Here is a 15,235-nt window from a genome sequence, read left to right as displayed (position 1 = left end):
AATCAATTGGCACTATTATGTAGGCTTACTAGATTTGCAAATTTACAAGTTTTTACAAGTCAGTTGGGTCCCTTCCTCAGGAAATCAGTTTAAGTTTTTTTTTCCTATATTGACTCAAAGAGCCTAGTTGTCCTTAAATCTTGTGAATATATTTGCCTTATAATTTGACGGCATTGAATAAACACCCTTATAGGGTCTGTAGTGTTGTAAAAAGAGAAACTGTTAAATAAAGGATCACATTTGGAAAAATAGACTGTGCTGGATAAAACCAGTATTGGATATGAGTACTGTGCTTTGCTTTAAAGCACCTACAACTATTTAAGGAAATACATCCTTGCCCCTTACTCTCAAAATTGATACTCTAGATGGAAAACAACTGAACTATGTCTTTGTGAAATTAAAGTATGGCTAGAAATTAATGTAAACACATAATGTAATATTGATCTCTTAAGCAGAAAGTTATGTATTTGTGCTAACATTCAAGCTTATAGAGATTACAGAGCTAATTATTAAAGTAATTAAACTGTTTCAAGCCAAATATGCTTGGGTAAGTACAACTTGCCTTCAATTAATCACCATGTTTAAATGTACTATATTAAGTAGATCTTTGTTGAGCATCATCAGTGTGCCTGAACTTATACAGATGATAATAATAATGATAGCGCACATTTTTTTTAGCACTTATATGCTGGTCTTTGTGCATTATACATAGATTAATTATCAAATAACTCTCTACAAAATAGGTATATTTATTATTCCCAGTTTATAGATGTGGAAACTGAGTCATAAAGAGGTTTAATAAATTGTCCAAGTTTGCACAGCTAATGTCGAAGCTGGAATATAATATTGGAAAGCAAGTCAAATTTAAACATGTTAAAAATGTTTTGATAGACTCTAATATTGAATTATTTTCTCTCTTTAACACCTTTCTAGTTGATTTGGAGCATATGCGAACAATAAAACCTGAAAAACACTTACGATTTTGCCAGGAAAATGGTTTTAGTAGCCACTTTGTCTCAGCCAAGACGGGAGACTCTGTAAGTAAAATAATGAATACTGTATGTGATGTTTTCCTTTTATTTACTAACATTCCTAGGAAGTATACTTCCACTATTTAACTTTTGGAGCAAATTAATTCCTATTGAAAACATGAAATTCCTTAGATTAGATATAACATGTTTATTCTGGTTATATTACTTTTATAATTTATTTAACATAATTTTAGTTATTTTTAAAAGGGGAATTAAAATGAATATAAACCACCCGTAATGTCAGTATCTAGAGATAACCACTCATAACCTCATATGATTCCATCTAGTCTCTTTTCCTGATGCTCACACTAGTGCTGCTGCCTGTGGCTAGGAGTTGGCATTCATTGAGTGCTTACTTTATTATAGATATTGTATTACTCTGATTATCTCCATTTTATAGATGAGTCTTAGAGAAATTATGTAATGGGGTCCAGATTACACGGCTAATAAGTGGAGGAGAGAGGATTTGTGAAGGCAAATAGTGACACTCTGGGGCTCACAGTCCCGACCCTATATTTATTTTTAAAAATTAAGATTATAATATAGAAATAATTTTATATTTTACTTTTTACTTAATATTTTTATTGTTCCCATGTCATTTAATAATAGATTGAATAATTCATTTAATAAATGTTCAGAAATTTATTCAATCTTATTCTTATTGTGGAACATATAGGTTGTTAAGTTTTGAACGTAATGTTCTAATGTAAAATTTTGTCCGTAAGCTTTTGGTGTTTTGATTATTTTCTTTAGGTAGATTCCTTGAAAGGAGATTGAAACATTGCCACATCAGCACCAGAAAGACTAAATTCATGCTATCACCAGCATTGTATGATTGCCATAACTACATCCTTTTAACATTCAGGATTTATCTATGTATTTATTTTAAAATCTTTGTCAAATTGGTAGGCCCCAAAAAAGAAAAAAGAGACTTCACTATTTAAATTTGAATTTCTTTGATTATAATTGAGGTTGAAATTTTAAAAGTTTTATTAGTTATTCACTTTCTGCTTTTTACTTGTTATAACTTTCTATTGCATTTAGAAATTTTCTATGACCATTTTTATATTAGTGCTAATAGTCATGTATCATAATTTTTTCAAATAATCCTCACTGACCCCCATTTGACTATTTTTCCAGTTGACATTTTTCAACTAAAAGAAGTTTGAAATTTTTCTGTGGTTTAAGATTTTTGATGTTTTTCTCTGTAATATCCTTTATAGTTTTACACCTAAAATAAATAATATGATGGGGGTTTATTCTTTCTTTTGGTAAGACCCATTAAAAAATTTGGCCTCCTGGAATCCTTTCCCCTCAGACAATGTGAACATGGGCACATACTCACCCATCCATGCCTTTTTAAAAAACGTAATGTCAATAATTGTAGATAAACTCATCCATGGATTCACTGGGCTTCTACCCTCACTTAATCTTCCCAGGGGCTTTTTTTGCCATTTCAGAATTGTTTTAACTTGTAGTATTTTAGCTTGTTTTTAACCACTTAGTATTTTTTTGCCACTTAGTGTTTTTTGTTTGCTTATATTGAACCACTATTAAAAAACTTCATTTTTTTTAAGTGGTACTTTGAAATGGTTTGTTCTTATGAAATTACTTTAAGACTTGTAATCATTTCTAGCTCCAGGTAACTTTCTCATTGCTTGAGGAGATGAGCTCCTGGGTTACTATACTTTCTCTGATATTCCTATGTCATAATTCTTAGTGATTTCAGTATCCTTGTTTCTCCCTGATGCCACCTTAGTCACTCTTGCATACCACAGATCACATCATTACAAATTACTGTGGCTCTTCTATTATCTCAGTATCAGGCATCCTAATCACTAACCACCAACCATCTTCTATTTCACACCTTTGAGTGTCCTAACACAACCATTCTCAACCCTAGCAAGACCTACAAGACATTGATCCTAACACCTTTGCAAAATCTTAACCTCTTTTCATGTCTTCATTTTTCTCTCTTCTGAACTTAAATCTCATGGCCAGTCCAAATCATTGCCATGCATATACTCTCAGTTCCCTTTTCCCTCTTTCATTTTGTCAGATCCGCTTGGCTAAACCTTAATTCTGGTTTAAACCAAGTCTCCACTTTTTCATGGGTGTACCCATGAACATGACCAGAGAAAAACACAGAGGCATGCTGGAATTTTCACTTTAAGTTCACAATCACTAATCTCAAGTGGGCCCTTAATGCTGCTCAGTAATTATGCTCTATATCCCTAGTCTATCACCTCTTCCCCTCACCTAGGTGACTTTTTTTTTTTTTTTTGAGACAGAGTTTCACTATGTCCTCCGGGCTGGAGTGCAGTGGTGCCATCTCAGCTCACTGCAGCCTCCGCCTCCTGGGTTAAAGCAATTCTCTGCCTCAGCCTCCTGAATAGCTGGGATTACAGGCACCCACCACCATGCCTGGCTAATTTTTTGTATTTTTAGTAGAGATGGGGTTTCACCATCTTGGCCAGGCTGATCTTGAACTGACCTCGTGATCCACCCGCCTCAGTCTCCCAAAGTGTTGGGGTTACAGGTGTGAGCCACTGCGCCAGGCCGATGACTATTTCATAGCCTCTCTTCTCTCTTCAAATGTTCAAACTATCCTCCTCTATTCTATCAGCTGATGACCTTGTTTCCTATTTTATAAGAAATTTGAAACAAACAGAAGACAACTTCTACATACTGCTGCTACCAGGTCTAACCTCATCCTACTTACCCCATCTGTTCTCATATCTTCTGTCTTCTCTGTGGTTAGTATGGGATCTGTTCTAGCTAGGGCCAACTTCTCCATTGTGTACTAGTCCCATTTATCTTTGCTGAATCAAGGATATTGCTTTAGCAGTTCTCTCTGTTTCATATGTATTATTTTTTTTCCATCTACTGGATTATTCTTTCAGCACAGAAAATATTATGACTTCTTTTATCTTAAAAACAAGAAAACTCTTGATGCCACATTTTTTCTCTAGCTGTTGCCTTATTTCCTTCCTTCACTTTCCAGTGGATGTTTTAAAGAATTGTCTCTAGTTCTTCTTTTGCCAATTTCTCTTCCAGTTCCAGCAGACTTTTGCCCTCAGTATTTTCCCCAAACTGCTATTATTCACGTCATCAATGGCCTCCTTTTTGCTGAATCCAATGGTCAGTACTCAGCCCTCATCTTATTTGATTAAGTAGCAACATAAATAATTGCTGATCACTCTCGTCTCTTTGAAATACTCTCTGCACTTAGCTTCCAGGATACAACGCCTCCTGGTTTTCTTCCTGCTTCACTAACTGCTCTGTCAGTCCCCTTGACTAATTTTGTTACGTCTCCAGCCAACTAAGGTTCAGTCCTTTGATAATCTCTTTTTCTACACTTATTCCCATAATGGCTTTATTTAGTCTTCTGGCTTTGCTCAGACTTTTCCCCTGAACTGTAGACTCTTATATCCAACTGCCCGCTCAGCGTCTCCTCTTAGATGTCTAATAGGCTGCCCAATTTAACATGTTTAGAACTGAGCTCTTGATATTCCCTCCTCAAATCTCTCACAGTCTTCCTCACTTTAATAAATAGCAGATCTACCAGTTGCTCAGGCCAAAAAAATTTTGGAGCCTTTCTTGACTCCTCTTTTTCTCCCACACCCCACATCTGTCACCGAATCCCCTTGGCTGTACTTTGAAAATATATCCAGAACCTGGTGACTGTTTTCTTACTTTGTCCACTTCTACCACTTTGGTTCAGCCTCCATAATATTTTACATTAGTTTCTTTGCTGATTCTGTTTTTGTACACTTGGTCTCCTATAGTGAATGTTCAATGCAAACAACCAGACTAATGCTGTTAAAATAAAAGTCACATTGGGCCACCCTCCCATGCCTTCCGTTTCATTTGGAGTAAACGCCAAAGTCCTTCCAAGTAGCCTACCAGATTTTACATGCTTTGTACTCCCTTCATCTCTTTGCTCATCTTCTTTTATAACCACTCTTTCTCTCCACTCCACCACAGTACTTTTCCTGTTGTTTCTTGACCATTGACCATCAGTGAACTAAAATATGCTTCTTAGGGTACAAGTGGCATAAGGCTATCAGGAATATGTATCCTTTTTTGTTAGAAGTAAAAATTAATAAAGTTTTGATAAATATTCTATAAGCATGTGATGAATAGGGATAAGAATATGGTAGGACATTTATGAAGAAAAGATAAGTTATACTACAGTAAATGTCAGGATTGGAACTCTAGTAATTATAGCAGACCTGACATAAGCTAACTATGTGTGGAAAGGCTATTTATAGAAAAATATTTGTCTATTTTTGTTTAATCGTAATGGCATCTATTTTTCCTTTGCTCTGAACTGATAAAATATGGTAAACAGTACCAAGTTGCTTTACTCAAGATACATGGAGAATTTGTTGGAATGATATGAAAGGCACAGAGAGTATTAAAGTGTTAGAAACTAAGACCTTTTGAGATAGGCCAAAGGCGGCTAAAAGGACCAAGATAAAACCGACAGTGAAAAACTAGGTTGGTAAAGTATAGATTATTTTTATTTTCTTCAGGAATTATGGGAGTTTTTATACTAGTAAGTAGGATTGTTTTGTTGTTTTTTAAAGTGGTAGCTGTAATCATCATGTTAAATCTTTCATGTGTGTGTTTAGAGAAAATGATCAGTTCATTGAATTGAATGGAGTTTTAAATTATGGCTTTATAATTTAAAAATTATTATATTTAAAATGTTGCTACATTTGACAAATAAAGCTATTTTTGGAATCACCTGCTATATCATATTTTTGCAATTATTGCTGTTTATCATTTTTAAGAAAATTCTGTTTATTTGAAGATAACTTAAGCATGCCTCTTTTAAATCATTTAAACCCATTTTTGTTATGTAGGTCTTCCTGTGCTTTCAGAAAGTTGCTGCTGAAATCCTTGGGATCAAATTAAACAAAGCAGAAATAGAACAGTCACAGGTGATTACCTTGAACTTTATATTTAAAAAATTAATGAATTTCTTACAAGGCATTAATTTTCACCCATACATTCTTTCCCATTTATGCCTTCTGTGTACGTATCTCTAAAAGCTTTGGGAATAGATTGTATGTATGAATCAGTGTTTATTGCAGAAGATGGAGAATGTTAACTTTTTGCCAAATTATGATACCCTTGAAACCTCATTTTGTCTCTTTTGTTGGGAAAAAGATACTAGTATAAGAAAATTTTTATTAGTGGTTAACTGAGTTAAGGTGCTGACCACATTGTTTGGCACTTCTATATTTAAATCCTTTTGGAGCCTCTATTCAATTTTAAAACATCCTTGACTGTAGTGATATTAGTTTTTGATGTTATTTTATTGTCAGTTTAGTAGTGTTATTAATTAGTAAGGATTTCTATGTTTTTTCACTATTCCTAGATAGTTTTCTTAGGCTAAGAAAAAAACATGCATAGCGGCAGCCAAGAAATTTAAAGTACCATTATAATTTCCCACTAATTCATATGTTTGATAGAATGAAAAATCAGAGTAAGAGCCTATAAAGTTATGCTTCAGAAGTGGTTTGGTTAGAAGTAACAAACTAATTACATTTTTGCTCAATTTCTTCCAGCCCATTCGCACCCTGTGCAACTAAAAAAGTATAATTATCTTTTCCCATCCTTAAATTTTTCTTTAATTCTTTTAGAGTTAGTTCTGTATCTTTTTCTCATGGTCTCTCTCTCTCTCTCTGTGTGTGTGTGTGTGTGTGTGTGTTTTAAAACAATTGAAGCAAATATTTGAAATTGTTACACTGATATGGCTGTTTCTAAGACTTGATTAAAACATTTGAAACTCTAAAAGTTTGCTAGTTTTAATTCCCATCATTCAGAGACATTTGTTTTAGCGCTTGGTATGGCCAAATACAGTGCTAAGATACTTTGTGATGTTTAAATAGCTCCCAGACACAGAAAAAGTGGTTACTTGTTTTGGGCCTGGGAGAATATAGGAAAGAGAAGTCACTATGATTTGCTTGATCACACAAACCTTGGATCCCAGAGGTCAAGTAATTCCTTTGCTTTTTAGCTTCTCTGTCTAAATAATGTTTGTCTCTGCTTAGTTAGAGAGTCTGTGATTATCATAAGTGATTTATTGGTCATACATTGTAAACTCAGTATAGTGGTGGGTCTAAAAAAGAATTAAAAGACTTTAAAATGTCCCTGCTTTCAGTAAAGAAAATTAATAGGTTATGTGCCAGGGGGACTGTGTTATCTCAGTTATCCTCATAATAACTCTCTGGATCAGGTGAAATTTTATCATTTTATGATCAGGAAGCTGAGACTGTGGAGAGATTCAGTAACTTGATCACTAACCATTAATTGGGCAGTGGTGGAGCCAGAATTTGCACCCAGGTCTCTCTGACACCAATGCCCTTGGTATTTCCACTCTGCCATACTGGGGGAAAGTGTACTGGGCAGTTTGGAGTGGGAAGGGAGAAAATGGCTGAAAGAGGAGCTGGTATGAACAATATACCTGGGTAGAAAAGGTTAGGTTGTATTTTGGAAACAGAAGAGCAGTTTGGTTAAAATAAATGACCATTTGTGTTAGAGTATAAAGAGTTTGAGAACAGATTTTGGGGATTTATGAATGCCAAGTTGATTAATTTTATTAGACCTATAATCATTTTGAGGTAGGGCAATAAATGAAAGCAGTTTTTAGGTAGAATTAATCTAATGGGATATTTTTATATGTCGTTGGATGGGAGGGAGATTGAGGTAAGGAGACTGAGTTACTGCTACCATGTGAAAAAGGCCAAAGTCAAGATGGAATGGAAAGGTCGGATGGATGTAAGGGAGATTTTAAAGAAGAACCAATAGGGCTTGTGGAATTATTGGATAAGAGAGGATAGAAGTCCGAGATAACCCTGAGGTTTCTTGCCTGGAGGAATGAAGACAGGAGAAACCCAATGATTGCTTGTCTTTCTGAAAGGGGGAATGGTGGGCTGGTGCTTCACAGGTGAGAGGGCTGCACTGAGGAAGGATTCCTTGTACTGCCTGAGCTGTGCAGCGGTGATCGGATACAAGGAGACCTCTGGAGAAATGAAACAACTGGAGGCAAAATTTGGGGGAAGCTTTACTAACATTAGGTCCCTCGTGTTGCAAGATCAACAGGGTTACTATTTTGACTTTAGATATGGGCTTAATATCCTAGCGTATTTTAAATAAAGAGATATTAGATGTGTTAACTACATAGTTCCCTACCCTCCCTGCACATCTACCTTGTTTATTATGCTTTGAGGTTTAATTCTATCTTCAGTTTGTTGGTGGCATTTACTCTCAATGCATTCATTTGAAGGTGAATTCAAGTTACTGCAGCACTCTTCTATATGTTTGTCAAAATTCTTTGTGTATAGCAAGAATCCTTATTAGTCTTTCTTGATCCTGATGAATTTGGTGTTTTTGCCAATTAAATTATTGATTTTACAATTCATATTTCTCAGTGGAAACATTTTGGCAAGTTCATCTAAAAGACTAAGAAGTGCAGATTATATATATACACACATATGTATACACACACACATACATATATATACACACACATACACACTGCATGTGGTTGTTGCGACATTTGAAAGATTACTGGGGGGATTCAAGGGAATGTTTGAAAGTACTTTGTATTATTCTATAGAGAAGGAGTTAAATGGCAGACTCACCAGTCCCATTGATGTTGATGCTCTACTATAATAATTTAGTTTGTGACATAAATATTTACAGTGAGGTTTTAGTCCTAGTTTCATTCACTAACAATTTAAAGAGATTCTGCTAGTTTATTTCTAACCTAGATTGCTCCTATTTGGGAGTTATATAAAATGAGTTATCAACACACTTTGCAAGCTTTGCAAGGAAGAGGAAGAGAGAGAAAAGAAAGTGAATGCAATTTATTAACACAGTAACCATATTTTGAGGGTCTGTGTAATGCCAGGGGGCCACACTAGAATCTGGGGATACAGAAATGAATAAGAGAAAGTCCCTATCCTCAAGGAGCTCCCAGAATAAGTGGGGCAGCCAAACATTTAAACAATGAACACTATAGATCCATTTTTCACAATTCCCAATTTGGTTAATAGTTTCATTTGCATCATTTATGTAGTCTTCCCCTTCTCCACTACCAACCATTATCCTCTAAGATAGTGTAAGAATTGATACTGTTGTTAACAAGTGTTCTAGTTTCCCAGGTTGTTCAGATTTTTTATTTGCAAAGTACATAGACCTTTAGGAGAAAAAATAAATTTACAATTGCCGTTGTTTAGGAAATCCAGCAATCAGCTCTTTAAGAATTCATTAGATAATTGATAAAGAAAAAGCATAGTCCTTTCAGTCCTGTCTTGTGTCCTTCAGTCTGAATTGCGAGGAAGTTTTGCCATATCTACTTGGTGTTAAGAATTCTTAGTACATTTTTAAGCCTCAGCATTTTTACTTGCCAATTAATAAACTGTGAATTTCTACTTGGTTTGAACTAGGTATGTATTAGTTTTTAAAATACCAAAAATTTCTATCATGTCTGAGATATTCATTAAACTTGCTAAAAATATATATTCCTTATTGTCCCCTCAAATTATTTTCAGACTGTATCTGAAAGTATCTCATGTAGGGCTTGGCGTGTAATAGACATGCTCAAGATTTGCATATTATTGTGCAGTACAAGTACCCATTTAACCTTTGGTATTAAGAATCCTTTCTGCTTTTTAGCTTTACCTGAATGTTGATCTTCCTCAGATTCTTCTTACCCACATGTTAATTTTTTACGATCATTTTCTCCAGTATGTTTATTAAAACTGTACTGGGATTTCTTTCTTATCCTAAAGACCACTTGTTTTCTTGAGGGGGATATTTTCTCATTTTGTACGTACTACTCTAACCCTCAGATATTGAACGTTGCTTAATGGATTTTCATATTACATAACATTTTTTCTTTTTCCTATTCACCTTTTAAATTAATTTTTTAAATAAAATTTCAAAACCAGATGGGACTTTAGAGATCATGTAGGTAGACCTTGTTTTTATAGATTAGGAAATTGCGAAGACAGAAGACGTGAAATAACTTGCCCAATGTTTTGTTACTGGCAGCATATAATGGCCCATTCGTTATATAGAAGAGTAGCTTTTAAAAAACTCCCACTCTGTGCAAAGTACTATGCTTTTTAACATGTTATATCCTATATCCATGCTTTAAATTGTATTCTGTAATCTTGTTGCACTTTGAATGTATGCCAGTCAGAATATTCTGTAGTTACACATCTGTTTTCTGTGCTAGACTCTTAGCATCTCAAAAAAACAGAGATTATGCATTATTTACCTAAATGTCTGCAATATCTGGGATGGTGGTTGGCTTTGAATGAATGACAGTGACAGATGTTTTAGCCTTCAGGGTGTGTTTACTCCATATCCTGGCCATGACAAACTATGGCTTTTGCACAGAGTCATCTATACTCCTTACACCTTGTGCCCCAACCCATAGGTTGCTTTCTTGCTTATGCCCTCCATGGCTACCACTTCCATTTCCAGTATACACTTGGCAAATGCTCTTTGAAAATATCAGGGTTAAGCTTGTATTCACCCATATAACTCTTTTCCTCTTAGGGCCACTTCATTATTTTCATTTCATCAACTAATAGCAGAGAATAATCGAGTGTGCTTTGTGGCTCTAAAAATAAAGGTTGGTATTTTATAGGTAACATTTTCTCTAAAAACATCAATAAATGGCTTTTAAATAAGCTGACTACGGTGAAACCACCTACCATGAAGTTTATGACATGGAAATTATGTTTTTCTAATCATAGAAAGTGAAATTTGGAATCTGCAGAGCCTTGGTTATGGCTTACAGTTCAGAAACATTTTACAAAGCTTTATGTCAAAGAGTCAAAGCCCCTGAGAGTGATGCTGTCTTGTTAATTCTTCATTAATTTGATGAAAATTAATAATGAAATCCAAGTCATTTACATTAGTCAGTACTTGGACCAAAATGTTTTGAGCACAGGACAGTAATCTGGTTGTGTTTATAGGATAAGACTTAAACCAACATTTTGTTGGATTAATGAGTTGCTCACTGATTATGAAAATCCCATCTCTTCATTGTAACCCATAGTTTGGCATGAAACAGTTAGGTTTGGGGAGGTTAGATAATGGTATACAATATTTCACTGATGTACCCCCTGACTCATACCTCATTTGGCAGTTGGTAATGCTTCTGTTGATAGCATCAGGCAGAGTGCCTAGTAAATCATGAGTCTTGTCCAAAAGTTTATGCTGCTTGTTGCTAAAGAACTTAAGCAGAAGCCACCCAAGGCTAATATGTTCGTATGCCTCAGCATCCTATTCATTTACTCTCAATTGTTTATAGGATCTTTATTTATAAATGTAGTCACAGACAGCAGCTCATATTAAGATGCTTTTCTATCTTAATAAATTAATAGATGCTATTATGAAGGATGCGTGTCCTGAAATAAGTTATTTGCAATCACATGGATAGCGAGGATAGGTCTAAATCTAAAATATTTGGGTAACATGTTATCTGTGTCATACATATTTGTCACATATGGTCTTTTTATCCTAAGGGTAGCAGCAATTAAGAATATAACAAGGTAAAAATAAATAGTTTCTTATTTAGTAAAACTCTTAGATATTTGAAAGCAACAGTTATTGTACTTAAATATTGTACCTTGTGATTTTTTTTTTTACATGACCTGCAACTGCATTTTGAACTTGTTTGTTTCTGTATGGAATTTGGAAGTATGGAGGTTAGGATCGGGAGGAATGGGGGAGCGAGCATCATAAGGAAGTCTTGGACAAGTAATAAATAGTATTAAATATAAAAATTGTAAATGGCATATGCCTTCCTCTGATGTCTTCATTCCTCTCCCCACCTTCAAAGATAATTAATTACTCCTTCCTCTGTGTTCCTACAGCATATTATAAGTCCACTAGTTAAGTGTTTATCTTGTATGGCAATTAGTTGTTTATGTGTTTCTCTTTCCATTAGGGCCTCAGCAACTTGTGAATAGATTCTGTGTAAGTCGCCCATACTTTCACAGTATAGAGCGACTGGCACATAGTATATCTTCAGTAAAGCTTGTTAATGGAAATGGAATTAATCCTTTTATTGCACTTTAACATAGAAAAACCTCATAATTCTTCACAGTCTTCTGAAATTCTGGGCATTATATATGTTATATATAATTGTGTTATCAAAAATGGAACTTACAATTTGGGAAGTTAAGTGGTCATATCTATTTCAGCAATTAAATAGAATTACAAAGAATAATGTTTCTTGGGTCTTTGTTCCTTTCCTTTTCTTTCCTTTTGTATGTGTACATTCTGCTGTTTGTGTGTGCGTGTGTGTGTGAGACATGTTTACATTTATATGTTAATTTTATTTTTCTACTTTGGTGTTTCCTTCTATATTCAGTCATTGAACATACTTTCCATTTTGTCTTTTTTTTTTTTTAATTCTTTTTTCTTTGTCTCATTTATGTTGTATGGAATTGACAGCGTATTGTCAGGGCAGAAATAGTGAAGTACCCGGAAGAAGAAAATCAACATACCACCTCTACTCAGAGTAGAATCTGTTCAGTACAGTAGTGCAGGTATTAAGTGATAAATTATTATAGTTTGGGGAGGTGGGAAGGGAGAACCATTGAATGCTATCTTGTTCTTTATTCCCTATGAATAGGGAAGTTCAGATGATTATTGTACATTATTGGAAGTTAATATCACGTCTACGTCTTGATTTAGAACTAAAAAATTGGTCCTCTGCCAGGAGACATGAATTAAGAAATTGGGAACAAATTAAAATAACATTTCAGTTACTTTTAAACATATTTGTCTTTATGGTTGTGTTTATTACATGTGCAGTGAAGTAGAGAATTGAGGCAGTTATTTCATTATTCATTCCTTACCATTTTTCCTGAAATAGCTTGGTAATTGAAAGAGTATTTTTAAAATTTGCCTTGAATTGCCCTTCTTTGTCTGCTTGTGTGTGCAGACTTTGTAGAGTTGAAAACAGTAAAGGATTTGTTTTAAAGTATTACTTAGAGATGAATATTAAGCATATTGCTAAGTGTATCATTTTAGATGTTCCTTGAAGTGTGTGTTAGAGGGAAGGAGGGAAGAGTTAAAATTATCTTTTGGTTTAAATTATTTTAAAAACATGAATATGAAGTAATTTTCTAAATTTTTTCATCATACTCTTTTTTGTTAGAGTTGTATTCATAACCAATAGTGAGCCATTTGGAAATAGGGATTTTGGAGGAAAGGTTTAGAAATTGGAAAAGATTTTAAAATGGGTTGCTCAGAATATTTCTGCTTTATATGTGAATCCTCTTTAACATTTAAATGTCTTCTTCCAAACTCACAAACTGCTGTAAACATTCAATGAAAAGTTTTCGCTAAATATAATGGCTTATGGAAATATTAATCAATAATGCTATTTTTTACTTTGATGAGTTCTTTTCTATGATTTAAAATATATGTAAATGATTTAATTTATTTTGCTCTAGATTATTATCAGGGTTTAATTTTTCATTATTGATTTGTCAGTTTTTCATTAGACTTATGATAACCTCAAGTTAATGTCATAAAACCAGGGACAACTCAGTAGCTGAGTTGCCATTCTCTTCTTGAAAAAAAAAAAAATCCACTCTTCGTTTGTTTGTCTGGCTTATTCTTTTAATATCAACTCCTGCTTCATTTATGGTGTCCATCATCAGAAGTTCAGCAAAGTTCAGAAAATAAAAATATACTTTAAGGAGCTCTTTCTAAATGTTCTGATGTCCTGATAATAACTCTGTTTTCTTTTATGACAGAGGGTGGTGAAGGCAGATATTGTAAACTACAACCAGGAACCTATGTCAAGGACTGTTAACCCTCCTAGAAGCTCTATGTGTGCAGTTCAGTGAGCGCATTTTTCTTTTGTGTTGATAGTTCTGGCTGCCCTTCACCTCTGGGTGGGCCCGAGGACTTCTAGGAACTTGTTTTATCAGTGACCATCTTTGTAGTTCAGTTAACACTTTACTCCCAACTTGCTTCATCATTGCTATTGCCTCACAGTGGCAGGCAGCTCCTTGGATTTGAAAGAATTCAACTTTGGGACCACACACTTTGAATTCAAAATGGAAAACCCCTTCCCTGGAATTAGACTGCTTCATTGCAAAAGAATGATGTTGCTTCTTTGTATGTCCTTGCTTCTTTTTTCATTGATGTAAATTTTTTTAACTTAATATGAAAACTCTCCAAGTCTTGATCATCAGCCAGGATTTTGCCACAGCAATTTCATTCTCTTATCGGAACTTGTATGTGTCAAAGTATACTTCAGAGTGCAAACATTAAGCAAGTAATATATTTTACCTATAGATACTTATGAAGACATTCTTTCGCTATCTATCGTGAGTAAAAGTATATAAAGCTGTTTCTAACTGAAAATGCTTGAAATAAGCCTGTAATAGAAATATTTTTTCATTTTTTAAAAAGGGGCCTAAATTGTTTATATTGTAGTTTGTAACTCACAAAGTAGTATTTGATATTGTATTTTTATTACTGTATCGTTGTCGTTATGTATTGTGTAATACTCAGGTTTGAAGGCTTTCTGAATTCTGATAAATGTTCAGCTGATGCTCCACATGGAATTTCTCTTGCAAACTGCATAAGAGTACTCCCGAGAATGAGTTATGACATTGTGGATCAGACTGTACCTGATGTTCAGATGTTTTTCTTTCACAAATAAACTTATTTAAATTACTTCTTTTGGCAATTTTCTTTCAAACGTCTTCCTTTTTATTACAGAAAGGCAGTGTGCATTTGGATACAAAATTAGTGATTCTGTGAAGTTTAGTATATAGTCAGTCACTTAGAATTGTTAGGTTGTTTTGTTGGACCAATTAAAATCCAGACTCCATAGCTTGGCATTTCAGGGGCTCCACATCAGCTGCCTCCTGCCTTTCTACCTCTTCTCATGCCACTCCACTGTACCATCATCACTTCTCTGCAAACAGAGCTATGGACTCATTCCTACTTGCTTTGTGATGCTCCACAGGACTCTGTTTGTCTTGGTCATAGTTGTGTGTGTTTTTTTTTTTTTTTTTTTTGTGCTAAGACACAGTGCCTGGCATGACCGGTGCTCCACATTTGCTACATTGAAGTGGGAACAAAAGCCACCCTTCCACAAAGCCAGTGCTTGTCTCCACAGCTCACAGTTCCACATCAGT

The 15,235-nt window shown here is 34.5% G+C and overlaps 1 protein-coding gene across 4 annotated transcripts in view; it reads left to right on the top strand.

Annotated features, from left to right (window-relative positions):
* Window positions 1-14,768, top strand: part of RAB28 (RAB28, member RAS oncogene family) — a 117,954-nt gene extending 103,186 nt beyond the window's left edge. Inside the window, exons 5-9 of one of the 4 annotated variants that reach the window (XR_010156469.1) lie at window positions 934-1,037; window positions 5,903-5,980; window positions 10,617-10,692; window positions 12,525-12,619; window positions 13,838-14,768. Coding sequence is in view for 3 of the 4 variants with exons in the window: in XM_016951340.4 (XP_016806829.2) it covers window positions 934-1,037; window positions 5,903-5,980; window positions 13,838-13,930 (275 nt within the window). In the remaining variant the exon portion in view is untranslated. The remainder of the gene's footprint in view (window positions 1-933; window positions 1,038-5,902; window positions 5,981-10,616; window positions 10,693-12,524; window positions 12,620-13,837) is intronic. The other 3 variants (XM_063809403.1, XM_016951343.4, XM_016951340.4) reach the window with 3 other exon arrangements.
* Window positions 14,769-15,235: the final 467 nt, after the last annotated feature.

Source organism: Pan troglodytes, chromosome 3, assembly GCF_028858775.2.
Source record: "Pan troglodytes isolate AG18354 chromosome 3, NHGRI_mPanTro3-v2.0_pri, whole genome shotgun sequence".
NCBI lineage: Eukaryota > Metazoa > Chordata > Mammalia > Primates > Hominidae > Pan > Pan troglodytes.
This window is presented reverse-complemented; position numbering and strand designations above follow the sequence as displayed.